The 13,735-nt window shown below is 47.7% G+C and overlaps 1 protein-coding gene, 1 long non-coding RNA gene and 1 pseudogene across 2 annotated transcripts; 1 reads left to right on the top strand and 2 right to left on the bottom strand.

The window, feature by feature from the left end:
- Positions 1-9,274: 9,274 nt before the first annotated feature.
- On the bottom strand, positions 9,275-10,120 carry LOC123139729 (receptor-like protein EIX2). Its single transcript, XM_044559456.1, has one exon. The coding sequence runs from the start codon at positions 10,118-10,120 to the stop codon at positions 9,275-9,277; it is 846 nt and encodes a 281-aa protein (XP_044415391.1).
- A 1,079-nt stretch (positions 10,121-11,199) lies between these two features.
- Positions 11,200-12,217, bottom strand: LOC123135118 (uncharacterized). Its single transcript, XR_006465828.1, has 3 exons — positions 11,858-12,217; positions 11,564-11,773; positions 11,200-11,474 (listed from the first exon to the last, which is right to left on the bottom strand). It is a non-coding gene; the product is annotated as an uncharacterized lncRNA (long non-coding RNA).
- A 74-nt stretch (positions 12,218-12,291) lies between these two features.
- Positions 12,292-13,632, top strand: LOC123139728 (LRR receptor-like serine/threonine-protein kinase EFR; annotated as a pseudogene).
- Positions 13,633-13,735: the final 103 nt, after the last annotated feature.

The raw sequence follows: 13,735 nt of genomic DNA, 5'->3' as shown, positions 1-13,735 counted from the left end.
GATGGGTTTCCGGCGGAGTTTTATAAAAGGTGCTGGCAGATTATTAAGGGGGATCTGTTACCTATGTTTCATGATCTTTTCTCTGGACAGCTTCAATTATTTCAGTTGAATTTTGGAACTATCACATTGCTACCTAAGAAAACAGAGGTGTGCGAATTGAGCAATTCAGGCCAATTTGCCTTCTCAATGTTAGTTTCAAAATCTTCACCAAGGTCGGGACGAACAGGCTATCACAGATTGCGCTTTCTGTGGTGCAACAATCCCAAACTGCTTTCATGCCGGACAGAAACATACTCGAAGGAGTGGTTGTCCTTCATGAAACACTCCATGAAATTCACTCTAAAAAATTAGATGGGGTAATTTTTAAGGTGGATTTTGAGAAGGCGTATGATAAGGTCAAGTGGTCGTTCCTTCAACAGGCATTGCGTATGAAAGGTTTTCATGAGGCTTGGCGCCATCAGGTAGAATCTTTTACGCAAAAAGGGAGTGTGGGTATTAAGGTTAATGACGATATAGGTCATTACTTCCAGACTCATAAGGGCCTCAGACAAGGAGATCCTATGTCCCCTGTTTTGTTTAACATCGTGGTGGATATGTTAGCAATTTTGATCGGAAGGGCTAAGGATCATGGTCAAGTGGGTGGTTTAGTACCTCATCTGGTTGATGGAGGTGTATCCATCCTTCAATACGCTGATGATACAATCATATTCATGGAGCATGATTTGGCCAAGGCGAGAAATATGAAGTTGTTGTTATGCCTCTTTGAACAATTATCGGGGTTAAAGATTAACTTTCATAAGAGCGAATTGTTTTGCTTTGGTAGGGCCAAAGATGAACAGGACTCCTATAGGCAATTGTTTGGGTGCGAGTTGGGAAGTCTGCCCTTTTCCTACCTTGGCATTCCGATTCATCATCGTAGGCTAACAAACAGAGAGTGGAAGTGTATCGAGGATCGCTTTGAAAAGAAACTGAGCTGCTGGAAGGGTAAGCTCATGTCATATGGAGGACGGTTAGTTTTGATAAACTCGGTCCTCACAAGTATGCCTATGTTTCTCTTATCGTTCTTTGAGGTTCCAGTGGGAGTGAGGAAACGACTGGACTTCTATCGATCCCGCTTCTTTTGGCAGGGTGATGAGCTTAAAAGAAAATACCGGCTTGCTAAGTGGGATATTATCTGTCGACCCAAAGACCAAGGCGGGCTTGGCATTGAGAATCTTGAGGTTAAGAACAGATGCCTTCTTAGTAAGTGGTTGTGGAAGCTTGCGAGCGGTTCGGAAGCTATGTGGGCGCAAATCATTCGCAGCAAGTACCTCCAGACTAGGACGTTGTCCCAGGTAACAGTTAGGCCGATGGATTCGCCTTTCTGGAAAGGGCTCATGAAAGTTAAACAACTAATGTTCAATAGGACAAAAGTTGTCATTGGTAATGGGGCCACTACACGTTTCTGGGAGGACGCTTGGCTGGGCGACTCACCCCTGGCCATTCAATATCCGTCTTTATATCGTATTGCTCAACGACGTGAGGTGTTCGTGGCAACGGTATTTCAATCTATCCCCCTTAATATTCAGTTTAGACGGTCTTTAGTGGGTAATCGTTGGGAGGTTTGGCTCCAGTTAGTAAGGAGACTAATGGAGGTTCAACTTTCTGACCAACCGGATAAATTACGCTGGAAGTTGACTACGTCTGGAGTATTTATAGTCAGGTCAATGTATATTGATGTTATTAATACAAGCTCCATTCCAACTTCCAAGAGTGTCTGGGATGTCAAAGTACCTTTGAAAATAAAGGTGTTTATGTGGTTTGTTCATAAACAAGTTATTCTAACAAAGGACAACTTAATAAAGCGTAATTGGACAGGACCTACTAGGTGTAGTTTCTGTGACCGAGATGAGACTATTAAACATCTCTTTTTTGATTGCCCGCTGGCCAAGGTTCTTTGGCAGACGGTCCACATCGCTTTTAATATTACTCCTCCGAATTATATTAATGCTTTATTTGGGAATTGGCTATATGGGATTGACTCTACAATAGCAAGACATATTCGGGTTGGAGTCTGTGCTTTAATGTGGACCGTCTGGCTGTGCAGAAATGATTTGGTTTTTAACAGATCATCACGAATTCATTTTTTGCAGGTTATCTTCCGAGCTACGGCGTTGATCCGTTCATGGTCATTACTCACTCCGATGGAGGCCAGGGAGCATTTGGTTACTGGGTCTATCCGGTGGGAGATGGTTGCTCGGGATATCTTCAACCGGTTTGGATGGCGGTCATGTAATAGGATAGGCAATTAGTTTTCCTATCTCTTTAGCCAGCCGGTTGTGGCTCTTTCATTGGCTAGCTCGTGTTTCTAGCCTTCTGCGCCCTGTGTGGGCTGCTTTATATTCTTTTAAGTTTGAGACTATGGAACTATGTACGCACATTTTGTTGCTTCATTAATAAGATGGCTGTATGCATCACTCTTGATGCAGAGGCCGGAGAGTCCCTCCTTTTCAAAAAAAAAAGGAGAAGTTCCCAGCGGTATAGGCCGCCTATCCAATCTAGTGTCGTTAGTTCTTGGAGGAAATAATCTCACTGGAGAAATCCCACCAAGCCTAAAAAACATCAGTCAGCTTGAACACATCTCGCTTGACGATAATAAGCTCACCGGAACCATTCCTGATGAGTTGGGAAAACTCCCAAATCTTTTGTCATTAAACCTTGCTGAAAATAGGCTATCAAGTGGAATCCCGGAAGCACTGTTCAAATACAATCAGTCTTCCCTCCAATATTTATCCTTAAGTTCCAATATGCTTGGGAAAACACTGCAATCTAACTTTGGTGACACCCTCCTGAATCTTACAGGTCTCATGTTGAACGACAACAATTTTGAAGGTCAACTCCCTGCTTCACTAGGCAATATTTCAGGTCTAGAGTGGTTAGACTTGTCATTCAACAATTTTGTTGGTCAAGTTCCAAGTTCTTTTGGTAATCTTGGGCCGTTACAACACCTAAACCTTCAGCAAAACAATTTGTCGGGCTTCATCCCAGGAGAGCTGGGTGGCTTGCAACACCTCACCAATCTGTATCTGTCTGATAATAATCTGGAAGGTGGGGTACCATGAAACAGTGTCTTTGTGTTGGAAATAAGCGGGGTAAGAGCCTTTATTGGTATTGGAAGCAAACAGTGGGAACTCCTTTGAAGGAAAACTGGATCTGGTCCCATGTCCTACTATGTATTGGACAAAAGATACGCATTATGTACTACCTGATCATATAGAGTATTCATTCTAGTTTCATGCCACACCATACTGTTGATCTATTTTATGCTCACCAAGACGTCAAGAGCAAACCTGTCACTCTTGTTTTGTTTTGTTTTTTGTCCGTGTGTAATTCTCAGGGTTTGGACCTTCCCAACCTTCTCTTTTGCAATAAATGATTCGGTGAGATCGTGGCTCTCAGTGCTCAGCAATCTGCAAACAAATCAAAAGGATAGTGTTGTAGGGTGGAACCCTAAGTGGAGATCTTTCACGAATTGAAGGGGGAATACCCAAGAACAAGATGAACACAAGAGAGAAAACAAGAGGAACACTCAAGAACAAGTCCAATCACACATCCACTAGACCAACAAACACACAAGATCCACAAGGTACATGAACAATCAAAGGGAAACAAGATACATGGTAGAGTTCATCCCAAATCCTATGAAGGAGATGAGGGCTTCATGATCTAGATAGATCCTTCCCTCAAGGGGGTCTTGAATCCCTAAGGATCTTCTCCAATGGGGGTCTTGTACTCCAATGGAGTCTTCTCTCTCAAGAGGAATCCCACAAGGAGAGATACATGAGCTAAGCTCTATGATTTTTATCTATTCTTAGCTAAGTGTAAATGGAGGAGGAAGGGGAGTATATATAGGTCCAAGGGATGAAGGGGTAAGGAGGGACGAGATGGGGATACAAGGGCCAAGCCCAACAGCCACGCACATGGGGCCCCGTGCGCACGGGGTCTCCAGGGACCTGACGCATGAGCCCGTGCGCACGGGGTCTGTGAGGCCCGTGGACACGGGGGTCCCGTGGGCACGGTACACGCCCGTGCGCACGGGGTCTTCAGGACCGCCAGCCTGGGGGGCCCGTGTCAGGACCCCGACTCAATGTCACATCGATCTAGCCTGTAACACCTCATATCACTTTGCGGCCTCACGCACGGTATCCCCACGGGTGTCGCCTTACCTTTGCCCGGGACCGTTTGCGCCTTTTGGCACACGTATATGATAGTGTCGCTAGCATCCATATGAAAAGGAGCCCGGGCTGACATGACTAGTCGTAAACCCAAAGTGGCACAGACTTACAGGGACAGGCATCCATGACCCAGCATCGAACGTGTCGGTCATCAGCGAGTAAGTTCCGGGCTGTAGCACTGGGCTAGCAGGACTCCGGTAAACCGGGCTGTAGCGGGCTAACAGGACTCCGGTACTCAACGCGTGACATTTCCCCGAAGGGACAGACACAGGAACGAAGGAGGACACATGCCGGCCAGCCTAAGTGTTCCGGAGCAGTAGCAAGCTACCATGGCTCGGTGGAAACACTAGGAGACATTTCCCGGTAAGAGAGGCTACTAAAGATAAACAACTAGATAGTCAGATCCCACACATACCAAGCATTTCAATAACATACACACAATATGCTCGATATGTGCAAATACAACATGGCATCACAACATGACTCTACGACTCAAGTATTTATTCATTAGGCTCTGAGGAGCGAGATATTACAAACATAGGTCTCATGACCCAACATTCAGAGCATACAGATCAAGCACATGCGGAAGCTTATCATGTCTGAGTACAGACATCTACAAATGAAAAAGGCCTAGAAGCCTGACTATCTACTAGATCCTGCCGAGGGCACAAGATCGTAGCTGAGGTAACAAGCTAAACGTCGAAGTCCACGTGGAACTACTAGCGAGACTGAAGTCTCTCTGCAAAAACATAAAATAGGCAAACGTGAGTACAAATGTACCCAGCAAGACTTACATCAGAACTAACTACATATGCATCATTATCAACAAAGGGATGGTGGGGTTTAACTGCAGTAAGCCAGCTTTGACTCGGTGGCTATCCTAACTATGACTGCAAGTAACTCCTTTGAGATGGCGCACACGAGTCCACATATTCACCATATCAATACACCACTATGGATCCGCTCCCGTCTCCCTACGGGAACGCCATCCATAGCACTCATGCTTATCTTGCGTATTTTAAAGTATCCACTTTCGCTTGTCTATGAACTGTTATAGGCAACCCAGAAGTCCTTTACCGCGGACACGGCTATTCGAATAGATGATATTAACCCTGCAGGGGTGTACTTCTTCATACATATTTCCACCACTTAGCGTTTGCACACGACATGTGCTCGGCAGACTTCAAGCGAAAGCCGACGTGGGTGTAGACCACGACCTACCTAGACACTCAAGTCTCTAGTCCAGGTTTATCGCCTATTTGGGTTCCATCCATGAGGAGATCCGGCCGAAGTTTCGCTCACAGCCCCAAACGATGTGAACAGGGTTCCGTGACACCAAACGGGCGCCCGGTTTACCCGGTTACGTGCCTACCGCATCACAGCCCACCCCTACGGTCAGCACTGCGCACGGCCTCCAGCATACTACAAACACCAGAAACTACTTGCAACTCCTGGACAGAGGACAAGGGTGAATAAGAAGTCGAGCGGGGTCATATTTCAGGGCCCAATGCATGGTAGTAGCTGAATCATGGATCACAAACACAGAACTCAGTTCCTAAGGACGGCTTCAATGAGACAACCCACCATGTACTCCTACATGGCCTCTCACCGATACCTTTACCAAATCGTGTTCACACACTTAGCTCACACGCAGTAGGACATGTTCACACACCTCTGATTCATCCTCGATGAATCAGACCCGACTCAACTCTAAGCAGTAGCAGGCATGACAAACAAGCATGAATGAGTAGGCACATCAGGGCTCAAACAACTCCTACTCATGCTAGTGGGTTTCATCTATTTACTGTGGCAATGACAGGTCATGCAGAGGATAAGGGGTTCAACTACCGCAGCAAGTAACAGATGAATCGTTGTTGTCCTAATGCAGTAAAAGAGAGCAGGGCGAGAGAGTGGGATTGTATCGGAATGAACAAGGGGGTTTTGCTTGCCTGGCACTTCTGAAGATAATATAGTTCTTCATCGGTGTCATCGAACTCATCGTCGGATCGCGTCTATCGAGAGGGGGCAATTACCGGCAACTGAGAAAGAAACACAATCAATGCAAATGCACAATATGATGCATGATCATGACATGGCAATATGCTATGGTTTGAGCTAATGCAACTAGCAACCAGATTAAATGAAGCTGGTTTGAATCAAAGATTCAAGTTCAAACTCCATATGTGAAGGTTTAAATGTCATTTAAATGATTTGTGCTAAACAGCAGCTATAAGTTGTTCTAACATGCATGAAAATGGTACAGATGGATAGATTGGATTTTTCTGATCATTTTTCATATATAAATTATTTCATTCTGAGCTACGGTTGAATTTCTGTGAATTTTAGAAGTTTTGGTTATTTTCTGGAATTTCCTGTATAAAAATAATTCCAGTAATTGAATTAATGCGTCAGCATGACGTCGGGGTGACGTCATCAGGTCAAAGGCGCCGTCCAGGTCAAACCTGACCTGGGGAACCACTGGTCAGTGACTCGGTCGACTAACTGAGTTAGTTAGTGCTAAACTAACCCTAACCAGGCTGTTAGCAGGGCGGGGCCCACATGTCAGTGTCTAGTTTAGTTAACTAAATTAGTTAGCTCTAATTAATCTCGAGTTAACTAATTAGGGGCTTGGGCCCATATGTCAGGGAAGGTCAAACCAGTGGTCAACCGCGGTCAAACGAGTCAAACCCGCCGGCGACTCGACGCCGGCGAGGTCAGACACGGCGGAACGGCTCGGGTTTGCGTCTCCGGAGGCCAAACGAGCGGCGGAGAGGCTCTACGCGTGGCTGGCGCTCTTCCGCATCCAACGGGACTGAAGTTAGCGGCTGGGGTGGCCGGTAGCGACGGCGAGGAGCTCGGCCGCGGTGGCCGGAGCTCGGTGGTGCACGAGCGCAGGGCTACGGTGCGGCTACGGACGAGCTACTAGGTGCGTTCGGCTCCTAGGAGCGAGGTGAGAACGATGATGCACTCGGGCGCAAGCTGCAGCGTCCGTAGCGGCAGCGGCGACAAGGTCAGCGGCGGCCGGAGTTCGGCCGTGACGGAGCTATGGCCTAGAGGGCGGGCGCGACCAGGGGAGAAGGGGGAGAGGAAGAGGAGCTCACAGCGGATCCGGTAGAGGCAACGGCGAAGCCGGGGAGGGGCTGGAGCTCGCGAATCCCCGAAAGTTCGCCGGCGGCCGGAGGTCGGGAACGAGCTCCAGGAAGACGCTACAGGGCTCCCGCGGTCAAATGGGTTGGTGTAGAAGACGCAGAAGGCGATGGAGGTTCCTCTGGACTCATCGGAGAGGCACGGGATGGACGGTGGCCGTGGTGGTGCTCGTCGGGGCGACGGCTGCGCTCGGCGGCCGTGCGTAACAGAAACAGAGGAGGGGGGGAAGGAGCGAGGGAGAGCGCGAGGGGGTTCCAGGGGGCGTGCGTGGCGCCACCCGAAGAAGCGGGGGTGAAGCGGCAAGCAGGAGGTGGCGCGTGCGTGCTGGCGCGCGTCGGGCACACGCCCTCCTACCTACTAGCAGGAGGTTGAAGACGGTGGGGGCGACTGCTGGGCTGGGCCAACAGTGCTGGGCCGCAGCTGGGCCGCCAGGTAGGTTAGGTAGGTGGCCTGGTGGCCTTCTGTTCTTTCCTATTTTTATTTCTCTTTTCTATTTCTTCTGCAATTTGATGGCTTTATTAAAAATACTAAAACGTTCCCAAAAATCCTGCAAATAATTGTGGGCTCTGTTGGGATTATTCCTAATAGCCCACACTTAAGTTCATAATTATTTGAGCATCTAACATATTTACTAGCATTTAAATGCCCAAATGCAAAGTACATATGATTTAATTCAGTGACCAGATATGTCATGGAAAGATGTGCAACACCTCTGGTTATGGTTCTTAGCATTTTCCAGAAATGATGAACATTTTTGAAAGCCATTTGGATTCACTAAAATTATTTTTAGGTTGAACCTATTTGAATTCCATTTGGTGCTAGGGTTAGAACATCCCCATTTCAATTCATTTGAAAAGTTAAACATGATGCACACATGAAGGGCTAGCCTACTGCATACCAGGACCAGGGATGTGACAGCCCGTGGGCACGGGGTCGGAGGGGCCCGTGTGCACGGGGTCGCCTGGGAGCTACTGCCTTCTTCTTGGCGCTTCCTTCTCCGCTTCCAGGCTTCCCTCTTGGATGGTGTAGATGTTCTCTTCCGCATGAACTCATCCTCGCTATGTGTGAAGCTCCGACAATACCTTGCATGCACACGGAAGGAATGTCAAGTAGTATACCATCCTTAAAGGGGTCAAGTGAACACGTGTAAAGGAGAAGATTCACCTTTATGTATGTGAAGTAGATGTGGCACGTGTCACTTGCCAAATGGACTCTTGACATGGTGATGACCATAGGATGCTCCGCATCAGATAGTTTCAGAAATAATCATCAGGATATGTCATGCTAGCCACTGGCCAGTTACCGACCACTCCTATTGTATGATCTACAAGAAAAGCTTAGTCCATGTCTAGGTCTTGTCATGCTGACTCTTCTAATTCTGTAGTTATTCGGAAAAAAGCTTATAACGACTTGGACAGTCAAAGCAGAGAAAAGTACATCCCTTGTCTTGGTCACATGTTCATCCATAAAGATTACACTACCCCAGTCATTAGTCACAAGTCCAGATACTCTAAATTCAGTAGGCCCGCGAAATGCTCCTCCATGAGCACACTGCTGAATTTATTATAGCTGATGTCCAACATTTTTAAATTACCGAGTGCTCCAACTCCTATAGGTAGAGGGTCAGTTAACATGTTTTGAGATGCTTGAAGAACGGCGAGACCGGTCAAGTTCCCAATCCAAATGGGTAGATCCCGGTCATATTTGCACCCTGCGCTGACAATTCTTGCAATGTATTCCATGCACACTTTGGCAATCGCTCCATGAACTCCCCTATGCTCAAACCAGTGTTGATATCGCTAAACCTCATTATTGTCAAATTGCACAGATTATCTAATTTGTTTGGTATCAGACCCACAAGTTTGTTCCCACTGAAGTCTATGACTTGAAGGGACGTCATGCTTGCCAAGTTACTAGGAATGGCCCCTTCCAAGTGAAGAAAGCTCCTCAAGGCTTGTGAGATTCCAAAACCATGCGTGCTTGAGTGAATTAGTATAGAGTTTGTTATAAGACAAATCAAGTATCTCGACATGTGTGAGGTTGGAATGTGACATGCTAGCAGATACGGGAAGATTGAGTTCACAGGAGCTCAGGCAAAGCACTTTAAGAGAAGGAAGCATGTTCACCATCTGCCAATCCTTGGAAAAACTAAGATCAACACCGCTCATGTCGAGATGGCTCAAAGAAGAGAGACGTGGCAACCATGCAAGATTCACTGGGTAACTATCCGAATCAAAAGAATTCCAACTGACATCTAGATATTGCAGCTTTGAGAGATTGCCAAGTTGGGAAGGTATTGTTCCTGTGAATCCAACATACGAGAGGTCGAGATACCTTAGGTTCTTGAGAGAAGCCAAGAACACAGGGATGCTTGTGCCGTTGAAGTAATTCCTGCTCAGATCAAGATACCTCAGGTGTTGTAAAGTAGCCAAAGAAGAGCTCATCTCTCCTGCTGACAAGCTCAACCATCTGCTCGTGTGGCCATACTTGTCGATGCTGCCGAGGCTGATCTTGATGATATGGCCAGTTCTGTTGCTGCACTGGACTCCCTTCCATCGACAATAGTCGTCGCCCTGCCATGATGACAGACGACCAGCAGGGTCCAGGAGGCTTGCCTTGAAGGACAGAAGCGCATCTCGCTCGTCGCCAATGCAGGCTCTTGATGCACTCGCTGGACCATGGGAAGTGGATGCTGCTCGGCAGATCAATAGGCAAAGGAGCAACGCAGTTCCTCGGATGAGGAGCGCAAGCTTAATCATGTTGGTCGGAAATGGCAGATGGAAAAGAGATAGAGCAGCTTCTCTCTTATGCTGCAATATATAGGAGTATGGTCTTGTCATCAGGGCAAACTTTTCCTGTAGTCAAGTTGCAGCTAGATTTTGTTGATTGAGACAGACAACAATGACAGGCTGAGGTTGGAATTTCTACCCAAGATTCGGTCATTAGCTTGGACCAGATACTTCTCTATTCTCCTTTGGAGATAAAGGAGTGGACTAGTTTGGACACCATCCTATGTCATGTCGAAAAAGTTAAAAGAAAATTCACAAATTTCCATTATTCCTTAAGAGTGAACAGGAATAGAATTGTCAGTTCTTCAGCACTCGCACCTTCATTTTCTTGGAAAAATGATGCACAATGCATACAAAAAAGTTGCTCCGTAATTTCACTACCAGAATCGCACCCTATGCCGACGGCCCTGGCCATGATTCCCGTCGGGACAGGTCTATGCCGGCGGCCCCCGTCGGCAATAGGGCCGTCGGCAACATATCCGTCAGCGTAGCCCGAGGGGCCGTCGGCATAGAAAGGCCGTCGGCATAGGACCTATCCCGACGGAGTTCGTACATCTATGCCGACGGCCCGGGCCGTCGGCAACGTTTTCGCCTAACGGCGGCCGCCGTCAAGTGCTAACCAACGACCGCTCGCCACATGGCATCTACTAGGGCAGGGCTATGCCGTCGGCATAGCCCTGCCCTAGTTTTGCCCAGTTGCTGACACGTGGCAGCTACGCCGACGGCCTAGCTGTCGGCTTAGTTTCAAACTATGCCAACGGCTAGGCCGTCGGCATATCTGCCACGTGTCAGCAACTAGGCGCTCACGTCAGCACTATGCTGACGACATAGTCGTCGGCATAGTTTGTATTTGATTTTTTCTTTTTTCTGTTTGTTTTCAGATCAATTCAATTCAAATATACAGGTAGATATATATGATGGACATAGACATATAGAACACATCTATATCATCCGGCACCGTCACAACAATATATGCATAAGCATCATCACAATCAACATAAGCATAAGCATATAAAGAAGCACACAAGTCATCTAAAGGACCATCAAAGACCACAAGTTTATCATCTTCATCACCGCACACAAGTCATCTAAAGAAACATAAGCATAAGCACACAAGTAACCGAAAGGCTTAAGCGCCAGGACGCCGAGCACCGCGGAGGTCGTCACCGCCAAGCCCGCCGAAGCCCAAGTAATCACTGCTAGCGGCAGCGCTACCGCCAAGACCGCCTCCACCTCCGCCTCCGCCTCCCTGGATCGGAGTGGTCGGGCTTCGTGACTCCGGAGTGCTGCGAAGACCACCACCAACGGTTGATCCATCGGTTCCCTGAATGTTGAAAAGACATGTTAACGGGATATATGACTGTGTTGAAAGGCATGATATGATTTGGGCGAATAGATTGGGGATGAACTAACCGGTGAGGGGTTGGCGTTCTGTGCCAGAAACTCCTCAAAGGTAAGCAGCCTTGGTTGTGCTGGAGGAGATACTACTGGTTGCAATTGAGGAAACCTGCCGGCCGCCATTTCCTCAAGAGCGTGCTGCATCCTGCGATCCCTCTCCTGATGGTATGCATGAAGGCTCTCGTGCCATGCCATGGTCTCCTAGCGTGTGTACTCCATGTAGGCCTATGGTATGACATGATGGAACTCATAAAACTACTAAATGCGGAAAATAAAGTGAGCAATGAAGATAAGAGGGAAAATACTTACAGATTGCCGCTCCTGAAAGAGGGATTGTGACTGTGCACTGGTCATGGGCGTGCTCGTGCGCTGGCTCAGACTCGGGTCAATCCGACGAAGCTGTGTGTAGGAGATAGTAGGAGTGATCACAGCAATGAGAACCGCCTCCCGGCCGTGCTCCTTGGGACCCATGCCCACCACTACCCTCTCGTCCAGATCCGCCGCAATGGGGTCAGGTGTGTCAGGATGTAACATCAGATACCCATCGGAGTAGGCCTTCTTCCTCTGCGCGGTCTTCTTGCCGTAGTACTTGGGCTCGCCAGGCTTGGAGTCCTTCCGCGTATGGGCGATCTCCCACGCCTCCATGTGTGAGAGCGGCCGCTCCAGTTTCTCCTCCTGCACCACCAAACAGAGGTTAGTCATACATAAGAAAGTGACGGTAAATAGAAGAAGAAGAATGTTTAATGAGGTTAGTCATACATTAAGTGCCTTGTGGAGAAAGTGGTTTCGATTTCCTTGAGTATGTACTCCCTCCCTACCTCGGTTAGCCTTGTTTTTTATGCTCGTAGCCGCCCAGGCTCCATCCGTATCACACCAAACATCCACCAATGCCGCCCAAGACTCGTCTTTTCCATAACACCAATTTGGACACACCTACATAATGAAAGCATAATGGCATGTCAACACGAAACGGTGAAATGTACCACTCAACCGGTGAGGCTCGTCCACATCCTAACGCTACTGTCGTTGCTGCTCGTTTCTTGTGGAGTCGGCAGCATCCATTGCTCCTCCTCAACGACAACAGTCCATGACAACAGCACGGACATGATCTTGCTGCCAGATTTCAAGCGGGCCATCACCAACGACTCCAGGCAAGCCTTGAGAACATGGCACACCGGCATCCCCTATTGCAGTTGGGAGGGCGTCGACTGTAGTGACCCGAAGCACCCAGGGCGAGTCACCGGGCTGAATCTTGAGGACCTAGCGTTGTCGGGCATGATTTCACCGTCCCTCGGGAATCTAACGTTCCTTTTGAGACTGGAACTGTCCCATAATGGCTTCACCGGTGTGATACCTCCTTTCAACCGTCTCCAAAGATTGAAGTTCCTTGACTTGCGGTACAACTCACTGCAAGGGATCAATCCGGATACTCTTACAAACTGCTCCAATCTACGGTACCTATCCCTGTCTGGCAACTTACTAATAGGAGAAGTTCGCAGCGGTATAGATCTCCTGTCTAATCTAGTGTGGTTAGATCTTTCCTTCAATAATCTGACCGGAGAAATCCCACCAAGCCTAAAAAACAGCAGTCAGCTTGAACACATCTCGCTTGACGATAATAAGCTCACCAGAACCATTCCTGATGAGTTGGGAAAACTCCCAAATCTTTCTCATTTACTCCTTTATGAAAATAGGCTATCAGGTGGAATCCCGAAAACCCTGTACAAATACAATCAGTGTTCTCTCCAAATTTTAGACTTAAGTTCCAATATGCTTGGGAAAACGCTGCCATTTAACTTGGTGATACCCTCCTGAATCTTCGGTATCTCACATTGGAGGATAACAATTTTGAAGGTCATCTCCCAGCATCACTAGGCAATATTTCTGGGCTAGAGTGGTTAGACTTGTCATTCAACAATTTTGTTGGTCAAGTTCCAAGTTCTTTTGGTAATCTTGGGCTGTTACAACACCTAAACCTTCAGCAAAACAATTTCTCGGGATTCATCCCAGGAGTGCTGGGTGGCTTGCAACACCTCACCAATTTGTATCTGTCTGATAATAATCTGGAAGGTGGGGTACCATGAAACAGAGTCTTTGATGGAAATAAGCGGGGCAAGTGCCTTTATCAGTATTGGAGGCAACCGGCCGTGAGAACTCCTTTGGAGGAACACTGGATCTGCTCCCATG

Source organism: Triticum aestivum, chromosome 6B (genome assembly GCF_018294505.1).
Source record: "Triticum aestivum cultivar Chinese Spring chromosome 6B, IWGSC CS RefSeq v2.1, whole genome shotgun sequence".
Lineage (NCBI taxonomy): Eukaryota > Viridiplantae > Streptophyta > Magnoliopsida > Poales > Poaceae > Triticum > Triticum aestivum.
This window is presented reverse-complemented; position numbering and strand designations above follow the sequence as displayed.

What these genes read in the sequence shown, in the direction of transcription:
- LOC123139729 (XM_044559456.1), bottom strand. Translation starts at nt 10,120, where the DNA reads ATGATTAAGCTTGCGCTCCTCATCCGAGGAACTGCGTTGCTCCTTTGC.